Raw genomic sequence first — 20,250 nt, forward strand, 5'->3', positions numbered from 1 at the left:
GATTTAAGGGGCTTTTGAACATTTTTAAGCTATAATTTACAATGTGTAGAAAGTAGTGGCACCAGAATAGGAAGAACACTGCAGCAGTGCTGATTCTGAGCTCCTGCCTCTCTCAGCTGTGCAGTGCCCTCACCTCTGTTGTGCCAAGGGCAATTTTTCAAGTTGCACTCGCTTTATGTGAAGAAAAAAATGCCTCATTTTAAAAACCTCATTTTAAAAAAATCCCAATCTACGTTTATGACAAAGATGTGACAGAAAACTAGCAGAAATTAAACAAAATATTGGAGATGATTTTACAGACTTCAGATCACCATGACCAGTTTTGGATATGTTTTTTTACTACTGAGTAATGACTGGAATATGAAGGCAGGGAGGAGAGCAGAGAGAGGTACGTGAAGCAATGATTTAAAGAAAAGCAAAAAAGATTATACAAACAAAACACAATACAGTGACACTAACACTGCAAACTATTGAATTAACCCACAGACAATTTTTAATGTAAAATCAATAGTTTATTGCCATGCTACAATTTTTTTTTTTCCAAATGAAGTTGGCACTGGTAAGGGGAAAAATGTACATAACACATTTTTTTAAAAAATGCACATTTGGTAAGCTTTCTCAATAATGACAGCTTAAAAGAAGTGAAATTATTTTAAGATTAACATGGAATGGCATAAAAATACACTCTTTCTGCATAGTATAAGAAATACGGAATGTTTGTAAAAACAAATTAATTGAACAGGGAAAATTACTTGAAATTTCATAAACAATTTGGCAATGGTACTCCCACTGTTTAGACTTTTTATATAAAAGAAATAAAAATCTAGAAAGCTACCTTTATACAAAGTTGCTATATTTATGCCTTTAAGTAGGAAAAAACATTTTATAATGCAAATTAGGACATACAATAATCTTACAATATGATACAATGTAATGACAAGAAAGGAACATACAACACAAGATTTTGGCCTTTGTAGAAATGTCTATTTCTGCATTCAATAAATGCATTTGTGGCACACTGGTGACTACTGTATCACTACTACCAGTCAGCTTTGACGCTAGCGTGGTGCGCAGCTGGCCTGTGGTTTGGCTGGGACACAGGCTGCTTTCCAGGAGACCAAAGGTGATGCTGCAATGAAGCGAGACGTGAAAAAGGCAACGTGCCTGCTGGTCGAGCCATCTGGACTGTGGGACACCATACAACACTCTTTCCTCTCATACCAGAGCCATTTCTTATACATTCAGTTATTAAGTACCAAAGTCTTACAAGTGAGAAAATCTGTGTTCACGATTTGGCAAAATTTCAAAATACAAAGTTAGTACCAAATATATAATATATTATATATAAAATGTGGGTGTATGATATACACACATATTCCAATGCAAAAAAACTGCATTATTATGGAGCTAAATTCGCTGACATCCATTCCTATATAACATAACCATTAAAATACAGGTGTAATCCTGACCTTTCACACCTTTTAGAATCACTTCCTCTTTCATACACAAAAGTTAAAGCAACATATATGCAAATAATGATTAAGAAATCAAAATTCCCATAGTTATCTGAACTCTGACCACAACAAATAGGATTTGGTTTTCAGTACATTTAATTAAATATATTTATATTTTTACATATTTTTAGACCATTCCTGAAGAACTTGACCAACCAGGTCCTCAGGTGTAACAGAACTGTTACATCAGCAGAACTTGACCTTGGAGGAGCACATCCAGTGGCCCTTGAAGTCAACAGGAATCATCTGTTTGGCTTCAAAGGACACTGCATGCACACCGAACAAGCTCTGGAAGGGTCACCCTGCTAACAAGGAAGGTTTCCTGATGACATTAAAGCTCCTTGTCAGACTTCCTTTCCTACTGCCAAAGGGAAGGACCCAAGCCAGGGATCCGTGGACTCTGGGCTCTTTGGGTCGCTTGGCAGGTGGCGCTGGGAGCAGCTGTACACAGCACAGCCCCAGCACCAGGGATTGGCAGGGTGAGCTTCACAGCACCTTTTTATACTAAGACTTCTCATGGAAAGCAGAGAAGCTGTTTCCCCCATACTCCTCACTTGGCAATTCAGTCACTACAGGTCTTAGACAGGAGCTCTGGCTGGAACCCCAAGGCATTTAGTACTTTGCAGACACAAAGGAAGATGGTCCCTGTTCTGAAGGGCTTGAGCCTATTTTTTAATCATTGTTTTTACATAATCTCCTTTCTATATACACATATTTGCTACATAAAATAGAATTACACCAAAGTAATGGATATAGCAGAAAACATTGTCACAATATATGTAATTACCACACTAAATAATTACTAAAACGGCAAGAAAAATTTTAAGAATGCCCTTCATAATGTATAAAAATATAGAAATGTCCAACACTTGTTTCATCAACCTTATTTCTCATATTCTATTTCTAACTGTACACCTACATATTCTTCCAAACAAAATACTGCGTTAATCTGGAGTAAACACCGTGTTAGGAAAACAACCTCATAAGACATCTGACAGACTTAGTCACATACCTTACAGCACAGCACAAGAAATAATGTATACGTGGTCAGAGTTGCAGATGCTAAGTTGCTCTTTATTTTTTTCTTCTGATTCACTTATCTTGTCCGAAAGAGGAAGTAATTCCTAAAGATAGTGAAAGAACCTCAACATGACTTCCTTTTTCATAATCTTCTGTAAGAAGGACATCAGCAAACCTGACTCCATCTTAACGCAGTTTTTTGTGGTGGAATTTCTTCTGGATTTTTTTTTCTTGGAGTGTATATGAAGTAAAAATAAAGATATAATAAATGAACTTAGGTTTATATTAAGTAAATACTGTCAAATATAAATGCCTGAATTGCTACCTCAAGGAAGAGATGGGAAAGATCATATAATTAAATTCCAAAAATACCTAACTCTATCTATCACAATGAAGGACCAGACTCCTTTAGGGGAAATAGGAGAATTTCAGATTTAAGTCCATTACTAGTTCCTCCTCCATTAGTTTCATCTTATTTGTAGCCATTAAATAAATTAGTACAGTGCAGAAATGGAATTTCACCATTGATCTCACTTTACATGAAGCAAGGAATACTGCTTAGAAATAGATGTCCAAATCAGATATATCATTATATGCTTAAAATAGTTACTGACATTAATCAGTATTTTTTTTTTTTACTTCACTGCCAATGAATAAGAACAATCTGCTCTCTCCTGAATCTCTCTCATTGAGAAGTGGTTAAATATAAAACAAAAACAAGAACAGCCAGATTTTGAGCCAATACACAGTGTTATAAGACCAGCAAAATCAACTGCTGGTTTGTCACCTATAAAAAGCAGTCCTGTTTTGACAATGGTTTGGACTTCATACAGTTTACACGTCTCCATTATCCTTTTTACACCCAAGCCATAATCAGAGGTGCAAACACAGACAAATAATCAAACATCAGGGGGTAGGGGGGGAAGGACATTTTATCAATTTATTATAGGAAATTTCTACTTCAACACTTATTTTCTGTAAAAGCTCTGAAGACTTTTATAGGAATAGTGCTTCAATGCACATCATCAGATTCAACCCCTGTCAAATGCAAAACACTGGGGGAAACAAAATATGTTCTAATGAGTGTCAAGGTTTTCAGAATGGTCTTTTTCAATATTGTTTTAGGAAGTCAGCAAAAAAACACCACAAAAGTTAAAACAATTGGTCCTCCTTCTGAGGAAAAGATTATTTTCCCGATATAACAATGGAATAAATTCTCACTTTCTAGCACAATCTTTATTATGTACTTTTGGTCACTTTTTTGTGTTCTTGAACAACTCAGTTTCCTTGTTTAAAAAATACAGTAATGTATGTCTTTCCCAAATCATTGCACTAAAGGAATACCTAAAGTTAGAGGTTTCCCCTTGTCAAATGTGTTTGAAGGGCAGCAACTGACTGCACGTTATGGATGAAAAGTAGAACTGATGGAGATGCTACCATTTTTACAGGACCTAGTTTATGTAAACTTAACATGCCACATTTACTAAAGAAAATGGTTACATATTTCTAATTTCTCAGTCTATACACCTGTGGGCCCAAAATAAATATGAACTAAATACCATGGATAGATTTCAGCTGAAAACAATCCTAGATTACAGACACTAAATCTAACATCACAGCCTTTAAAAGAGACTGAATTGAAAAAATATTTACCAAGTCTCAAAGGGTAAAGTGCATTGCAACTGTATCTACTTCAAGGGGTAGAAAATAAGGAATGCTAAAAATGAGTAGTGTGGGTGACAGGGACTACCCAGTATATTTGTAGCGTACACAAAACGAGAAAGCATTATCCCACTTGTAAAATGTAACAGGTTAAAAAAGTAGTCCTGGAAAATACGTCATCAGACTTGTTAGTATAATTAAGGCTACAGACAGTTGAAATTTCAGTATGTTCTCAATTCTGGGGACCAGAGCTAAGAAAACATTGTGAAACTTGCAACAATGTAAAAAAATTTTCTCAGACCATTCTTTTTATCTGAGACTATTCAGAATAAATGCATAAGAGAGTACCAGAACTAAGGAGGGATATGGCTGGTTGTTGAAATTTCAGCAGGTCACTTATGATCTAGCCAAAGCCTCTGCTTCCCTATTTAGTAGTTAAAAATATTATTACTTCCCTGCCTCACAGGTGTGTTTTATGGGTCCAGTTAATTAGTCCAAACTATACAGATGAGGACCATATATTTCCAAGCAGCTAGCTAGGTCAAAACAGGTTTGCCTCAAAACACATGCTGAAGCATTAGTTCAGCTCACAAATTTAAGTGAGCTATATGCTAAGAACAAGAATCACACCAATATTATTAATCCAGTAAGTATTTTGCAATACATGGCAATTTCTCTTCAGTACGGACCAGGAGGTCCATAAGGTGAGGCAACGGCAAAGATGTGAGGGAGCAGTTACAGAATCACAGAATCAGGAGACTTGTAAAAAACCTCTGAGATCACTGAAGCCAACCTATGACCGAGCACCACCTTGTCAACCAGACCACAGCACCAACTGCCATGTCCAGTCTTTCCTTGAACATCTCCAGGGACAGTGACTCTACCACCTCCCTGGGCAGCCCATTCCAATGTCTAATCAGCCTTTCTGTGAAGAATTTCTTGCTAACATCCACCTGGCACAGCTTAAGCCTATGTCCTCTTGTCCTGTTGCTGGCTGACTGGGAGAAGAGAACAATTCCCACCTGGCTGTAACCTTTAAAATGCCTAGTTCTAGGTAGTCTTTGCCTTCTTGAGTACCAAGGTCTCCTCAAAAGTCAGCGAGTCTATCCAAGAGTATGCAGAGGCTGACCATGAAATAATTAATAAAGTTTGTTTCTTTTAAATATCTCTTTTAAGTTCCTCACAATGGTCTCAATGACTCCCATTTTTTACTTCAGCAAATTATGTTCTTTGTCCATCTGGTATTTCAGTACCATACAGTCTGTAGAGAATAATGAAAGCCAGAGTGAAAAGGTGGCCTGCTACCACCTAATAGTACAGCAAGAGACATATATTTCAGGTGCTACTACTGCTGCCACTACTAAATGAGAGAAGACCAAAGAAAGAAGTTGTAGGAACAGAAATACACACCAATTTAAAAGACAGAAAATAGTTGCAGTTTGGTTTCTATAAAACTTCAATTCAAATATTGCATGGAGACCCTTAATGCTTTTTCAGATCTCCAAATGGCTTTTCTTGCATGTTTTTCCTCACAGTTCAAGGGTTATTTTACATCACACCAGTTCACACAAGTGTCAGTTCCTTTGCAATCACAGGCTCAAGAGCAATCTCTTCTGCTGCTAGTACCAAGGTGCACCTGCAATACTGCCAGAATTCTAACATTATTCAGAGTATTAATAAACAAAATAGAAAAAAAAAATCTTCTAAGGGTGCCTCCGGCATATTCAACAAACAACATTCTACCTGGATGTACCTGTAACACTGAGCAGCCATCACTGTAACCAAATTCACCAACTGCAAAAGGAAAACAAGTATGTTCATAGATAATACTACCTTCAGATAATTTACTACGTATCTTTTTAAATTAAAGTACACTTTCACCTATGGATGCACATTGCTAGAACGTACAACTTTCTATAAAGAACTATCAAGTCCAGTACCCTGCCTCCCGTGTAACCTGTGTTTGATGCTTTAGAGGAAGACAATAACTGCATAATAAAGCTTTCCAGTTGTGCAATAATGCATGCTGCTGGAGAGCTGGAATATTTCTGTCAGGCATAAAAAAGTAGAACACTGGACGAAGACAACCATTTGACCTTCAAGAGTCTTGCTTTGTCAAATGCAGAGAGTAAGACAAATACATAGATGACCCTGAACAATTAAAGCTATGTACATTATTTTGACTTTTAAAACAAGACATTATGGAACAAATAAAAAGGAAACACACAAATGCAAAGAAAAGAAGGCACACTGAACTAAGAAATGACAAGAGAGCCTTAATTCAAACAGCCCACCTGTGAATTCCTTCACAAAAAACCCCAAAACTTTGATTTTGTCAGATTTCAGAGGGAATTTGATATGTCACTTGGAATTCTATTTTAACGGAAGGAGCTTAAAGCTGTTTTTTGATGTGCTTATAGTTCTGATCAACAACCATCAATGTGTCAAGAAAACTGTCAGGAATTAGAGGCCTTCTTGCCCGCAGACAAAAAAGGTGTGGTGTTTATATTCCTTGAGATGAACCAATATATCTTGTGTATGTCAAACTGAGTGAATTAATGCATTACACACATTTAATTCTGGAGGAACCACTTCAATGAGGAATGAATGTCAGTTATGTATATTGAAAGATTAGGTTTACCTGCTAATAATGCACATATCAAGAGGCTTTAAAAAGTGTTATAAATGCCATTAATGAGTATAGGCACCAGACCAGAATATTTATAAATTCATAACTGACATGCCACTCAGATTCTAATCAATTAAAGAGGCACTGTGAAAGGTGGTGATGCTGCTATGCAGTAATTACTTCTACTGTAGAATGAAATAGTGTTACCTAAAATGAATACTTGCTCTACATTAATTCCCTTTAGTAAGACAAGTACATGAAGTATGCAGAAAAAGTTCTGTTAGTCTATAAAAGGCGTTAGTGTTAAGAAATGCAAAGTACTCGCATCTTCAATTTTATAAACTTCACAAAAGGTGCAAATGATTCAATGCTCCCCAGGCTCACATAGGCAGATCAGTACTGTTATGTCTAGTTTTCCTAGAAGTACCATCATCTCGGGGCAGTGCTTTTTGCAAGCTTGACATAGCAGCAGTTCTTTCAATGTCTATCACAGCATACAGCTCTGTGCGCCTGGTTGGAGTTTGCGGAAGTGGAGTGGTGGGGGTTTTCGGAGTCTGAGGGTTGTCAGAGTCACTACCACCTTCCAAGTCAACCTGTATATAGTTGAGCTGCCTGTGTTCTAAACTTGGACGCCTAATGTCAAAGTTAAAGACTGTTGGGGTACAGTCCCGACGTCGTGTAAATTCTACTTTATGAGCACTTGCTGGTACTGTTACATTCTCTGTATTGACATAGTTATGCATCAGATCTAGGTTATTGTGGTAGCCATTCAGAGACGGGGTCTTTGGTCCTAAACTGTCATCTTCATCTCTGCTCAGCTTGCGGGCTTCCCAAACAGGAGGCAAGGATGGCAAGTTCTCGTAGTTCAGCAGCGCAGTTCTTCTCTGAGCAGAGTTGTTAATGTTCTGGGTGTCTGAGGTACTGGTTGATGTCAAGCGACCTCTCCTGACCCCTGAGGCACTAGGGATTGATAACCTATTTATATTTTCATACACCAATTTGTTACCAGATGGTGTCTCTCTACGTTCATCACTGTCATACCCAGTGTCCCATTCAGTGTTGTTTGTGCTGCTGCCACTAACTTGATCTCTCCCAAGTTGTTCCAGTTTCTCTCTTTCCATTAACTGCCTTTGAACAGGTGTTGGTCCTAAAACAAACTTCACTCCTTCAGGCTCCAGGAGAACCTGAGCATCTCTGTCATCAGTACACATCTGCTCTTCTTTCACTTTAGTTGTTTCAGTGTTTGAAAGCTTTGATTCCAGTGGCACATGCACACTTGATCGATTTTTTCTTTCCTCTTGTACTCCAGTAGTATTTACGTAAGTGTGCACCTAAAAGGGAAAGAAAAAAGAAGAAATTCAAACACTATGCCTTCTCCCCCCCTCCAAATTTATTAGCTTCTTAGCTCCCCACTTTTCTAATCAAAATATAAAGAAAAACTTGTGATGGCAGGTGTTTAAGAGCAAAAGTAATCTCTCTTGCATTTTGCTGAACTGTAGTCAGCTTTAGGTTTTTTCCCTGAATTTTTGTTATGTAATGTTAATGTTCCTCTAACAGAAAAACAGAATTCGTATCTTATGCTGATAATTATTTTTATCTGATGTTTTATCTCAGTTGTGCTCTAGTTCTAGAGACTGGCTGTAATCAAGGCTACCTTGGGCTGCTCTAACTTAGCTTGTTACTTTACCTGGGCAGATCACTGAGAGCTCTACTTTGTTGTCCCTTACCAGTGACCCGCAATTACTTTGGCTAAGTTTATGTTCATAACTTCCACACTGCAAGGAAATCTACTGTCCATACAAGGAAAAAAGAAAACCCCAACCAAAAAGTAAACCACAGAGAGGCATAAAAAAAACCTTGTTCTCTTGCCTTGTGCACTACTCCAGGAACAAAAAGAGAGGTTGGGCCTACAGGAAGAGCTATCCATTCTTTTTTCGAGAACCAACAGCCTCCTAAGAACAGGAACTCAAGTAAAAAAGTACACAATTCCGTATGATGTGTGGCACTCAGAATTAAAAAGAAGCAGGAATTGGCACCACATGTCACTAAGAAAGGCAGAAATACACTTCTAGGTTATATCCCTTCAATTTCCACAATGGATCAATACAAGGCTGAATGGGAGAGACTGGATTCCTTCTCTAAATTTTAATTCTATGTCTGGATACCCAAACAGAAAAAGTAGTATTTTACAGCACAGTCATGTAGCTTGCCAACCTCTCTGTCAAGCTCTGCAAGCTGAAGTGCCATTTACCAGCTCACTTGACTCCTCCACTGATTTTTCAAACTCACTTACTAGTCAGTAACTCCAACGGTAATACCTGAGCTCTTCTGTGAGGGCTCCTAAAAAATCCTTTCCCACAAGACAGCTCACAGCACTCTGCTCTGGCTACCTTCTCTGGTTTCCAGCACTGTTTCTTGTCACACATGAAAGTCTTCCTAAACCACATGACATTCTTAAACTTGACTGTCATTTTCATCAGCAACCTGAATGATGAGCGAGAACATACCCTAACAGTTTACAGTCTATCCAGACTAGTAGGGTTTCCAGGGAGAGGGATCTCAGCAGTCTGGAGAACCGACCTCATAGAAACCTTATGAAGTTCAGGAACAGCAAATACAAAATCCAGTGCTTAGTATGAAATAACACCAACAATACAGGCTAGATACCAACTGCTTGAAAACAACCTTGCAGCAAAACTTCAGAGGTCCAGGTGGATGGTAAGTTGAATTTGAGTCAGCAGTCTGCTCTTGCAGCAATGAAAACCAAACATGCACTGGTCTGTGTTAGCAATAGCACAGCCAGTAAGTAAAGGAAAGTTACTATTACCATCAGTTCAGCTCTCACAAGACTAAACCTGAGCTCCAGAGTACAAGACAGACAGAACCATACTGAGGTAAGTCCAGTGGGGGGCCATGACTAGAGAGGAGCTGGAGCACATGACATACAAGGAGAAAATGAGGACATCATCTTAGTCCCATTTTAAGACAAGGCAGGGAACCACCTAATAGCTGTTTTCAACTACCTAACAGATAAAGCAAAGACAGAGCCAGACCCTTTTTGGGGATGTTCAGCAAAAGGCCAAGGGACAGCCAACACCAGATGTAACAGACAAAAATCTGATAACATATTAAAGAGAAATGATTTCACAGCAAAAGTGATTAAACACTGGAACACATGGCTGAGATTCTGTGGAATTCCTTTACCTGTAGTATTCAAAACATGACCAGGACAAGGCTCTGTGCAGCTGTCTCCAACTTAAAACTTTGACCTAGACGACTGGAGGTCCCTTCTAACCTAAATTATTCCATTAATTCTATTTGACAAATAGAAGACTTACATATAAAGAAGCTTTTTGACCAGGATCTCTCATTATAATGTACAATTACTCATGTTTAAAAATAATTACTAAAATTTTTGAAAAGAGCATAACGCAAACACATACTTTCTGTATCTTTACTTTTTTATTAAATATTAATTCCTCAGCAAGCCATTCTATGAAGTATCATTTTAAAGAGGCTAGTCAAACACTTTTCTGAGGTAGTTAAAATACTGTAGGAATACATTACACCTGATACTGAAAAATTCAAGTGAAAGCCTACAGAACAGTCATTAGAAAAATCTGAGGTGATGTAGAGGCTAAGTTGAACAAAGGGAAAAAAACACCCACTTGCTCCTCTGCTACAAGTAAAGGATGTGTTGATTCTTCACCGACAGAGGGGAGGCGTGCGCTGCCGACAGAAGGATGTCTGCTGGAAGGGTGTGATGAAGCATCTCCAAAAGATGGGTATCTGGGATAGCCATTGGGTAAACTTTGTGCATTGAACCCAGGAGCTGATTCAATTAGAAAATAAACAAAACCATATTAAAATAGAACATTTTACTGTATATCAGTAAGATACTTTAGATACAAAGTCTAATTTTCAAAAGAGAAAGTAAAATACGTAAAACAATATTAAATATTCACAAAGCTCAAATTTGCTTGCAGGAAGGAAATGGAAAACAGAACAGCATCCCAGTATATACTAGAACACATTTCTGAAGCAACCACTGAAAGCTAAGTGTATTACACACCCAGTGAACTCCCTCCAATTTCTCTTTCCCCCAGTAACATCTCTCTCTCTCCCTGACAAACAGAGACTCCTTACATGAGCTTCCATTTCTCTGAAATTATCAATAAACTGGAATTCCTAGTTTCAAATACCAAGTCATCTGCCTGAGATTTCAAAAATACCAGAAAATCTTAGGTAAATACTTCACTCACCCATTCATCTACTCAGACTAAAAGAAACATATTCCAAACCAACTGCACATGTGATTTAAACAGTATTATTTTCCCCTAATAAAAAGTTTGAAACATTGCCCTAAACTAACATTGCTCTGAAATGCTACAGGTAAAGCATGGTAATACATCATAAAGCAATTCAATACGCACATTTGTAAGTGTTCTTATGCAACAACTAAGTTCCGAAAACTTTTTTCTTGAAGATAATCCTCAGCAATTACCTCAAGAGAATGCACTACTGGTAATTAGCCTCTTAGCTTTAAATTAGCTTTCCTTTTAATTACTTAAAGATTAAATTCATATCAAATGCCGTTTTCAGCTAAGTACCACATTACGTTCAGGTATGTCATCTGACAGTAGAACCATCCTTACTGGTAGGTGTTCGAGGGGTTCTTGGTACTTCCAAATCAGTTTGATGATTATTCCTTTCTACTACTGGTTCTTCTACCACATTTATGCTATTATTCTGCATTATCTCTTGTAACATGTTAAACAGCTCTTCTGCCCGGGCACACTTAAAGGCAAAGATTCCTATAAACACACCAAAAAAAAAAAAAAAAAAAAAAAAAAAATCCTGTTACTCAGAAACATGCCTTACAATATATGTAACTTTAAAGAAATAGAACTGGAATCCACATAATGAATACCTGTTAAAGAAGCAAAAGTTTTATTGCACCAAAACACACAAAATTACTGTGACAACCTTTGAAGTGGTTATCTAATAGAAGAATAAGGTTCCCATGCACCAGAAGTTAAATTAGAACAGAAAACTGATTCAGCTAGGAGCAAAACTAGGTTTTGAGTGCTAAATGAGGGGGAAAAACCCAATAATTCTCTTTTTTCTAAAGCTGATAAAAAGGATACCTGTTAAATAAATATATACTTAAAAAACATTAAATGAAACTACAGCAGTGTGACAGAGTTGTATTTCCTAAATCATATTTCTATTAAACTACTATAAAAATAAGATACCTGCACAACAGAAAAAGGATTTAAACACTGGGTAAAAGTTTAGTTTCTTTTAAGAAAACTAAAATGAAAAGCTAGTAAGACAAACTGTGTGGAACAGACAGTAACAAACTAATTGATTTAGGCTAAAGGATAGACACAGAACACAAAGTTAGCAGCAATACCATGTATTTTGTGTGTGTATTGTGCCACTTTGCCTTTGAACAGCAGGGAGTGTCCCAACTTACCCTCACCAGCAAAGTCGCAGCTTTGGATTATTCTTCCATTGAAAGCATGAAGTTAAAGTTGACACGCTTGTTAAACGTGGGTGAAGGTGCTCAATTTTTAAACTGAGTACTACAATCTTAAAACACTCTTTAATGAAAACTGCCTACCTATATAACCACTTCTGTAAGTGCAGTTATGTGAATACACTGGCAACTACTATCATCATATATTCATTTAGGGATGCAGAGCTGTGATAGATCAGAACCACCAGAAATGCTTCACATGGCAGAAGTTCATACAACCCCAGCTGGAAATACCCCAAATGGGCTATGAGGAACAATGCTTAGCTACTAATAAGTAGCTGCTGCTCAGAATAAGCTTCATGTTTGCAACACTACAGCTATAGAGATTCTACTATTACATGTCTCTGACCCTTAATCCAGCCATGTTTAATATTTTGTATATTTCTGAATACTTACGCTGGATATTTAAATCTTAATGGCCAAAAATATTTTAAAAAAGCTCCCAGCATGTTTCCGAGAAATTCAGCTGCCTTTAAAAATATTCATATTAAATACAATGTGATCTGTCACACAACATGGTGACATACCAACTTTTCCAATTTATATCCTGAATTATCTGTTAGATGTGCCCCTAAGACATGTCTGCAAGGTTTTTAATTCCTAGTACAAACTCAGTGCTTCACCATCATTGCTTCTCATAACTTATCAATAGAAAGAACTTGATATTAAAGGAAAAACAGAAAGAAAAATACTGACTAATGTAAGAAGTTTCTAGGCAGTACTCAGGGAATTCTCAAATGAAAAACTTCTTGGTCATCCCATGAAGTAAAGATGAAGTTTTGCAACTGTGCCCACAAAACCCACTGTAGGTCACAGGAACAATGTTCCATTGCAAAAGGGCAGTAGAGAACATTTTCTGACAGATTTCTTTGTCCTCAATATTTACAGTATTTTAATATTACATAAGGAAGGCAAGAAGCAAAAGAGGGAGGAAAGGGCTGCTGCTTACACAGCCTGCTTAATCTTGTTTGTAAAAAACAAAAAAGAAAAATTAGAAGGAAAGCAAAGATGTTAATTAGACTTGGTGTAAGATTTTGCAGACTTGCTAATAGACTGTAGAGAACTACCTTCAAATTAGTATTTTGAATTAAGTAACATTAAGTAATAATCTGTTTTAAATGTTCAGAAGCAGTAAATTAAATCTGCAAAACCCGTTAAAGTGATTATCTTCAAAACTTTAAAAAAAAAGTTTATTACTTTAAGAATTATGAAAATTTAGTTTAGTATGGAGTATACTTCGATGTTTGAAAATATCTCCATTTCTCATTAGGAGATGAGCTGAGTGTGCCTTTTAGACTCCCATTAAAAAAAACTTGTCTTCCTTTACCTCTGCTTGGACAATGAATATTGATTAGGTCTATTTATGATCCAGTTCTGACTTTTTAACAGTGAAATTAAAAAACAAAACATGCAATTTCTCAATGACTAAAATTATTGATAACACTGGTAAATGACAAAAAATCCTAAAGAATGCTGGAACTTAATTTCAAAATATGAAAGCATATGAATTCCAACCGCACACAGCTATTTCACAGTAGGAGGATGCAAAATGAGGCTGAGAGCTCAACAGAAACAGCTGTTTCCTTGGGGACTGCTGCAGGGAAGAGAGAAACACCTGAATGTTCTCAGAGGAAGCAAACCTTGGCCCAGGCAGGCATGGTCTGGGGTACTGGAAAGGTAACCACCTTTCTGATGAAAGCCACTCAAAAAATAACTGAGCATAGCTGAAGTATATACACCTCATACAAAAACATCAAAATTTGAGGATTATGTCACTGATATTATTGAATGTCATATTTGCTTTAGGAAGAGAATGAAACACAGGTGTGTTACTCAAGACAATAATAAGGTGGGGACATCCTGTTCATATCAGTGCTCCAGGCTTATAAAATCTTAAAAACAGAGAATAGTTTGAATTCTAAGGAGATTCCTACACAGTTTCAGATTCTACTGCCGCCCCCGGAAGTCAAGTCAGCTTCTGAGGCAGGACAATTTCTTTGTCAAAACCACCTCCTTAGATGACCAAAAGAATACTCACATAGAAGCTTGAAGTCCTCCAGACCTATAAATGCCAAAACCTACGTGTAACTCAAAACCTCATTCTACCAGAAGACCATTCCTCATAAACTAATTTTTTTCCAGAAACCACATTCACTTACAGCACTATAGCCTTCATAATTCTTGCCAAAGGACTGGCAAATATCTTCCAACATCAAATAAACTTCCAAAAATGTTTATATGCAACATTTCCACATACCTTGTCCAGTTTGACACCTTCGACCGCTTTCAAAAGAGAAAAGATTTGAGTCATAGCCATAGCGACGGAGACAGAGGTAGTGCCATTTTACAGAGTCCCTTTTACGGGTGTACAAAATTAGTTCTGTATCTGTAAGTTCCATTATGCCAGAACCCAGTTCATTACCATCATCATCCACATTAATAACCTATAAAAAAGAAATTAAAAGCATTAGGTAATTACTCTTTTGAGAAACAACACCACTTCTAATAATCTTACTGCCTGACTGGTAAACTCCTTCTGTATTAGTTACAATCCTTGAAGTGAACATTTAAAAAAATCAAAAAAATAACTCGGCAAACTAGTTTCTGTGCTACCCTAACCCAGAATTTTAAAAATTCATATAATACTTATTTAGAAACAATACAAATGAGGTTGCCTAACATTACTGTAAAATCTGATGAGAAATTTAAAGCAGAAGAGATTTGGAAGTTAAATATTTTTTTAAACTGGCTTTATGTACATATTCTAGTATTCCCACATGGATATGGCATACCTCAGATAATGGAATCTTTCAGAGCCCCATTTCTAAAAAAAAAAAAAAAATATTTGCTTTGTCATATAACCCCACTTAGAGTTGGGAAAAGGAATGAAAAAGGGTAAGTGGCTCCAAGATGTGAAGATTGGCTCCTTCACATACATGTATAGCCTTGCACTGTGCTGAATCACCCAACAGTTTTAGATATTTTGCTGCCTTTTAAAAGTCAACAAATAATTCAAATACCTTATAGTTATCTTGTGTGAAAAGATGCATATAAAGCTAAACTCTTGTTCTTTCTGCTTTTAAGCCAGTTTTGAGGTCATCCTTTATAGAATTTGGATGGTATATATTTCCCCTCTATTTTACCTTACAATGCTGCTTTTAGTGCAATTCTTTCTTCATCAATAAAAAAGCTACCAAAAAAATTTCCCCACAGAATAAATGTTACTCCCTAAAATTACTCCCTAGAAATACACTTTCAATTTGAAATCTAGTCAATTGAAAATAATTAAGAATTGTTTCATCTGCCTGTGAGGCTTATGCCCATTTTCCTCATTTTGTAGATTACATTCATTCATCTCTCCCTCCCCCACCTCCCCAGCCCCACTGCTAAACAAACAATAGAGAAATCTACAAGGAGAAAAATAGGAACTAGTTACACAAAGTGATGCATAAAGAGCAGGAAAACAGAAAAACATTTTATTCTTCAGCTTTCTTAACTGATAATATTAAACATTTCAATAAATTCCCATGGCTTTAAAGCTCACTTCATTGTTGCCCTCAGGCAGCACGTGAATCAATTTTCATTATGGAAGCACTACATTCCTTTGTCAACTCACAGGGACAGTTTGGAGCACAGAAGCAAATCTGACTTATGTGACCTATGCAAAGGTATGTTGACTTACAGTCACTGAATTCAGCTGCTTCATGCTTAGCACGTCAAGCACACGAACGAGCGTTCGCAAGCTTATAAATTCCAGAGATATATGAGACATAAGGACACTTAGAAATAAAATTTCTCCACATAAAGGACAAAACTTTTCAAAATGCATAATCAATAGCGATCTTCAAGTAAAATCAGCAGTCTTGAAATTTTCTATTCATGAGCCCACATTCAGGTTCATAATCACACTTCCCCAAGAGCTATTTATTCCCTTATGCTAAGGACTCCTTTCCTAACTTAACCTTCCATAGGCAACAATATTTACTTGAGTTCTACCAACTGAAATGGAGGTGGATGAAAATCACAAGACTTCTTCCCTTTCCTAAAGATCAAAACTCTCCTAAAAAGCCTACTCTGTCTACAGAATTCCTGTCACCGCTGATAAGAGAGGGTTTCTCAAAGGTGCAAGAGAAAACTGTAGCTACAGGCAGCACCTGCAACTCTGCAATGTTTCAGCTGTGTAGAAATTTACACTCCATTTTCATTACTTTTTTTTTTAATCACAGACCTAGTCTGTAAGAAAAAAAACCCAAAACAGTTCACAGCACATCACACCAGCTGCATACCTTAAACTTGTTTCGTTGGTTATCTGGGACAGTTTCTTTATCTGGACAGCTACAACAGCTACCCATGACTTCTTTAGAAGACCATCTGATCTCTAAAGGGGAAAAAAACCCAACCAACAAAAGGATCATTTAGTTGAAGTAAAAATGAAGTAACATCAACAAACAACTCAATGCAAAATACTCTGACATACAATTCTTCATGATGAATCTTCCAGTCACATGTAATAAAAAAATCAACGTAGATACTACAAATATGATAGTTAATTTAGATTTGATAGTATGAAGTGGCAACACTGAGCTGGTAAAGTCCTACCAATAACTGAACTTGAGGTTACTACCAAACAGACTCATTTGATTTGTCAACTTAATTCCCATGGTAGCAGCTTGGGGGAAAACAAAACCCAACCACTTATAGCGTGAGATTTTCACCTCCTAAACCAGGCTTTTACACAAGGCTATCTGGAATCCAGTTTCATCTAAGTGAGCACTCCCTGACTCAGGAGCACCGCACTAGAGATGCCCCTAGAAGCCCTGGGCTGTAGCAGGTTACCAGACACAGGCAACATGAAGAGCCCATATGGCAATCCTGAAAGGCTGCCCTGGCTTTGGCAGCTCCAGGGTGGAGGCGTTCCAGGCCTGCAGGCAGCCCTGTGCTGGCAGCCACACAGTGAGGCTCTGTGCTTCCAATTTTGTATACTTCCCATATTGCAGTGCATATCAAACTATGTAATCAAAGATAAGGGAAGGTAAAAAACCCACATTCAACACAAATATTTTAAAACTTGGGTATTTTTTTTATTTCTATTCAGTTCCATTTGGATTAAATTGTGTTACACATTTGTTTTAAAATCGTAAAATACTCAAGTAACACTGAACAGCATGGCTAAAGTAATGAAACAAAAAATAAACACCTTGATATTTTTGGTATTTTCATTTAAAGATTTCTGTGTGTATGGCAGAACTTTCACAAAGCAGTATGATAAAATGTTAACAGAATGAAGTCGAGCAACTTGCTGTTTGACCCTCTATCACCATGAAAAAGGGGTCAAGTCTCATATTTCTTAAATACAAGAAAGTCTGACAAAAGAAAACTTAACCTAATTACATTATATTTATACTAGATAAGAAGTAAAATTTCCAGTACACAAATTAAAAATGGGGCAAAATCCTGGAAGAGAGCTATTAAGTCAACAAGAGATACAACATTAGAAATCAAGAAGAAAGGAGATTGAATGGCTTGATAAGTTTTCCTGACTAGAGGTTAAAAAATCCAATGTCATCTCAAGAAAGCCATTACTTGGTTTCTAAATGGGCATTTGTATCAGCATGCAGCAGTAGTATCCATGTAGCACTTCAGTCTGCTAAGGGATAAGGTGCAAAGAATACAATGAAAAGCAGCTAACTCTTTCACTTTTCTTGATAAGAAAAGCCACTCAAAAGAGATACTCCTACTCCAGAGATTGTATCAATCAGCCACCAAGAATCCCCTGCAGATGTAACAACACTGCTCCAATTAATCCAGTCATAGAGGCAAAATACCAGACACCTAACCAAAATCATAGATTCTTTAATGTAATTTCTGGCCATAACATAAAAACATGCATTATATTGACAAAGGTTTTTTCCCCAACTCAAAATGAAACTGGGGGTTACTTGTTTGCTTCTACTGCTGCAGAGAGAAGCTATGCTACACACAAGAATTTTTTTTTTTTTTTTTTCGTTGTGAAGTTTTGAAATTTTTATAGTAGCAGTAGTCATAGTAGTAGTAGTTGTTCCTCTTCTATTTGGAAAGGGAGATACAACTAATAACACCTGTTCCTGGTTTCCTGCTCTGGCACCCGTCAGTGCATCACTTCAGTAATGTTCAGATGTTGTTCTTGTCAGGCTACTGCCACTGTGCTATTTAGCCTGAGAATCCCCTGCTATGAAGAGCAACAGGTGACAACAGCCTTAATGCAGATTAACAGTGAACACTCTGGTCCATACAACATAGTTGCATATGCCTCTAGCAGCCTTCAGGCACAAACGCATGCACTTAAGGCCCAGACTCAGACCTCCTCAGATGTTTTGCAGTGCAAACAGAACTACTTAGTCGCAGGCTGTTAGTATCAGACTTTCTATGCATTCAGCATGAAATAACCGATCAAGTCTGTTGAAGACACTGCCTGCTTCTTTAAAAAAACTTATTAAAAAACCCAGAACTTATAATGCAAAGCACTTTGGAGAAAAAAAAAATCACTGGAGTTGCAAGAAGAAAGCTGTAGTATATGAAGATATTTGAAGGACAGCCTTTGTACAACAGGAACAACAAAGAAACGGTATGTAATCAAGAATCATACAAGCTTTTTATTTTGTCTCAAGTATGTTCTAAGATTGATATTTCAGAAAACCAAGAACTGAAATGCTGCTTCAAAAGAAGATGTGAACCTAGGCTATGAGGAAGAAATTGAACAGGTAGGGAGCTGGCAGAATTAAAAATCACTCACCTAGATTTGGCCATTAATACTCCCAGCCTCTGCTGCAGCATCGGGGCTTCTGTCATACTCAAAGTGTCATGCTGTCTTGTCACAGAACTAATCATTGGACCTAGAACTAGAAGGGTACATAAAAATGTCAAATTTTTTTCTTGTTTTTAAGATGCCAGTTAGTAAATTAATAAAAATACATGCTTTTGTTTATAATTATTTTGTGACTATTATGTCAAGCAAGGTCTTCATGATGCTTTAGGTGACTGATGTCTGAGTTGCCCTGGCATTCCAAAGCCTTGAAAGAAAACCCAGCATTCATTTCTGCAGCGTAGCCTATCACACTGGGGACTCCATTCATTCTCCACTCACTGCATACCCAATTCAGTGTGGAAATGACAGATGTGAAGCTCCCATTATCCTCAGTGCATACCAACCCAACCCAACTCAAACCACAGTGGACAAACAGAAGAACACGTACAAATCACTCTATTTAACTCCCTCTTGCTTATCCTACTGAACATACACAAATGCTGACCTGTATGGCTAACACATCAGCCTTTCTCTGCTTCCCTCATGATTCTTGCTCCATGACATCAACCATAAATTGCTTGCTTTTACTCCCCCACCTCCTGGATTATTCTCACACTAGCTATCCACTCACATTTAATACTAAAAGCTAATTGCTGTTCCCATCACACAAACAGCTGGCAGTCTCTGTTCACTGTTTGTAAAATTGCCGAACAAGCACTTGATGTTTCCTTTGATGCTGTTTATTAAACTCAATAAAAGTGCTAATTTCTCAGAATAATACTTTAGTATTAGCCTTCCTTATCAGTCTTTCAGAATGTCTATGCAAACTTCTTTGAGACCACTGCAGCTTTGCTTATAAATTTTTTGCTGTAATTCTTTGTATTCATCAGCTGTCCCCTGTGTTCCCCTGGATTAAAATCATCTTGGCAAACCAAAGCACTCTGCATTTTTTGCATAATATCACATGTAATGTAGTCCCAATTTCATCCCAGGTCCTAGGCATGACTATACCAGTTGCAGAACCATCTTACTTGTGAGGGGATTGAGCAAGAGATTACCAGAAATTCAACACCAGCAAATGCAAAAATAACACTCCTAG

General features: G+C 37.2%; 1 protein-coding gene across 1 annotated transcript in view; it reads right to left on the minus strand.

Annotated features, from left to right (window-relative positions):
• Nucleotides 1-490: 490 nt before the first annotated feature.
• FRS2 (fibroblast growth factor receptor substrate 2) overlaps nt 491-20,250 on the minus strand; it is a 49,977-nt gene continuing 30,217 nt past the window's right edge. The window contains exons 2-7 of the mRNA XM_005519350.3: nt 19,140-19,245; nt 16,654-16,745; nt 14,625-14,811; nt 11,481-11,639; nt 10,494-10,657; nt 491-8,156 (exon numbers count right to left, since the gene is read on the minus strand). Coding sequence (XP_005519407.1) covers nt 7,206-8,156; nt 10,494-10,657; nt 11,481-11,639; nt 14,625-14,811; nt 16,654-16,719 — 1,527 coding nt within the window. The 5' untranslated portion in view covers nt 16,720-16,745; nt 19,140-19,245 and the 3' untranslated portion in view covers nt 491-7,205. The remainder of the gene's footprint in view (nt 8,157-10,493; nt 10,658-11,480; nt 11,640-14,624; nt 14,812-16,653; nt 16,746-19,139; nt 19,246-20,250) is intronic.

This window comes from Pseudopodoces humilis, chromosome 5 (assembly GCF_049639895.1).
Source record: "Pseudopodoces humilis isolate 2021_Gansu_Grassland_sample_001 chromosome 5, ASM4963989v1, whole genome shotgun sequence".
In the NCBI taxonomy this organism is placed as follows: domain Eukaryota; kingdom Metazoa; phylum Chordata; class Aves; order Passeriformes; family Paridae; genus Pseudopodoces; species Pseudopodoces humilis.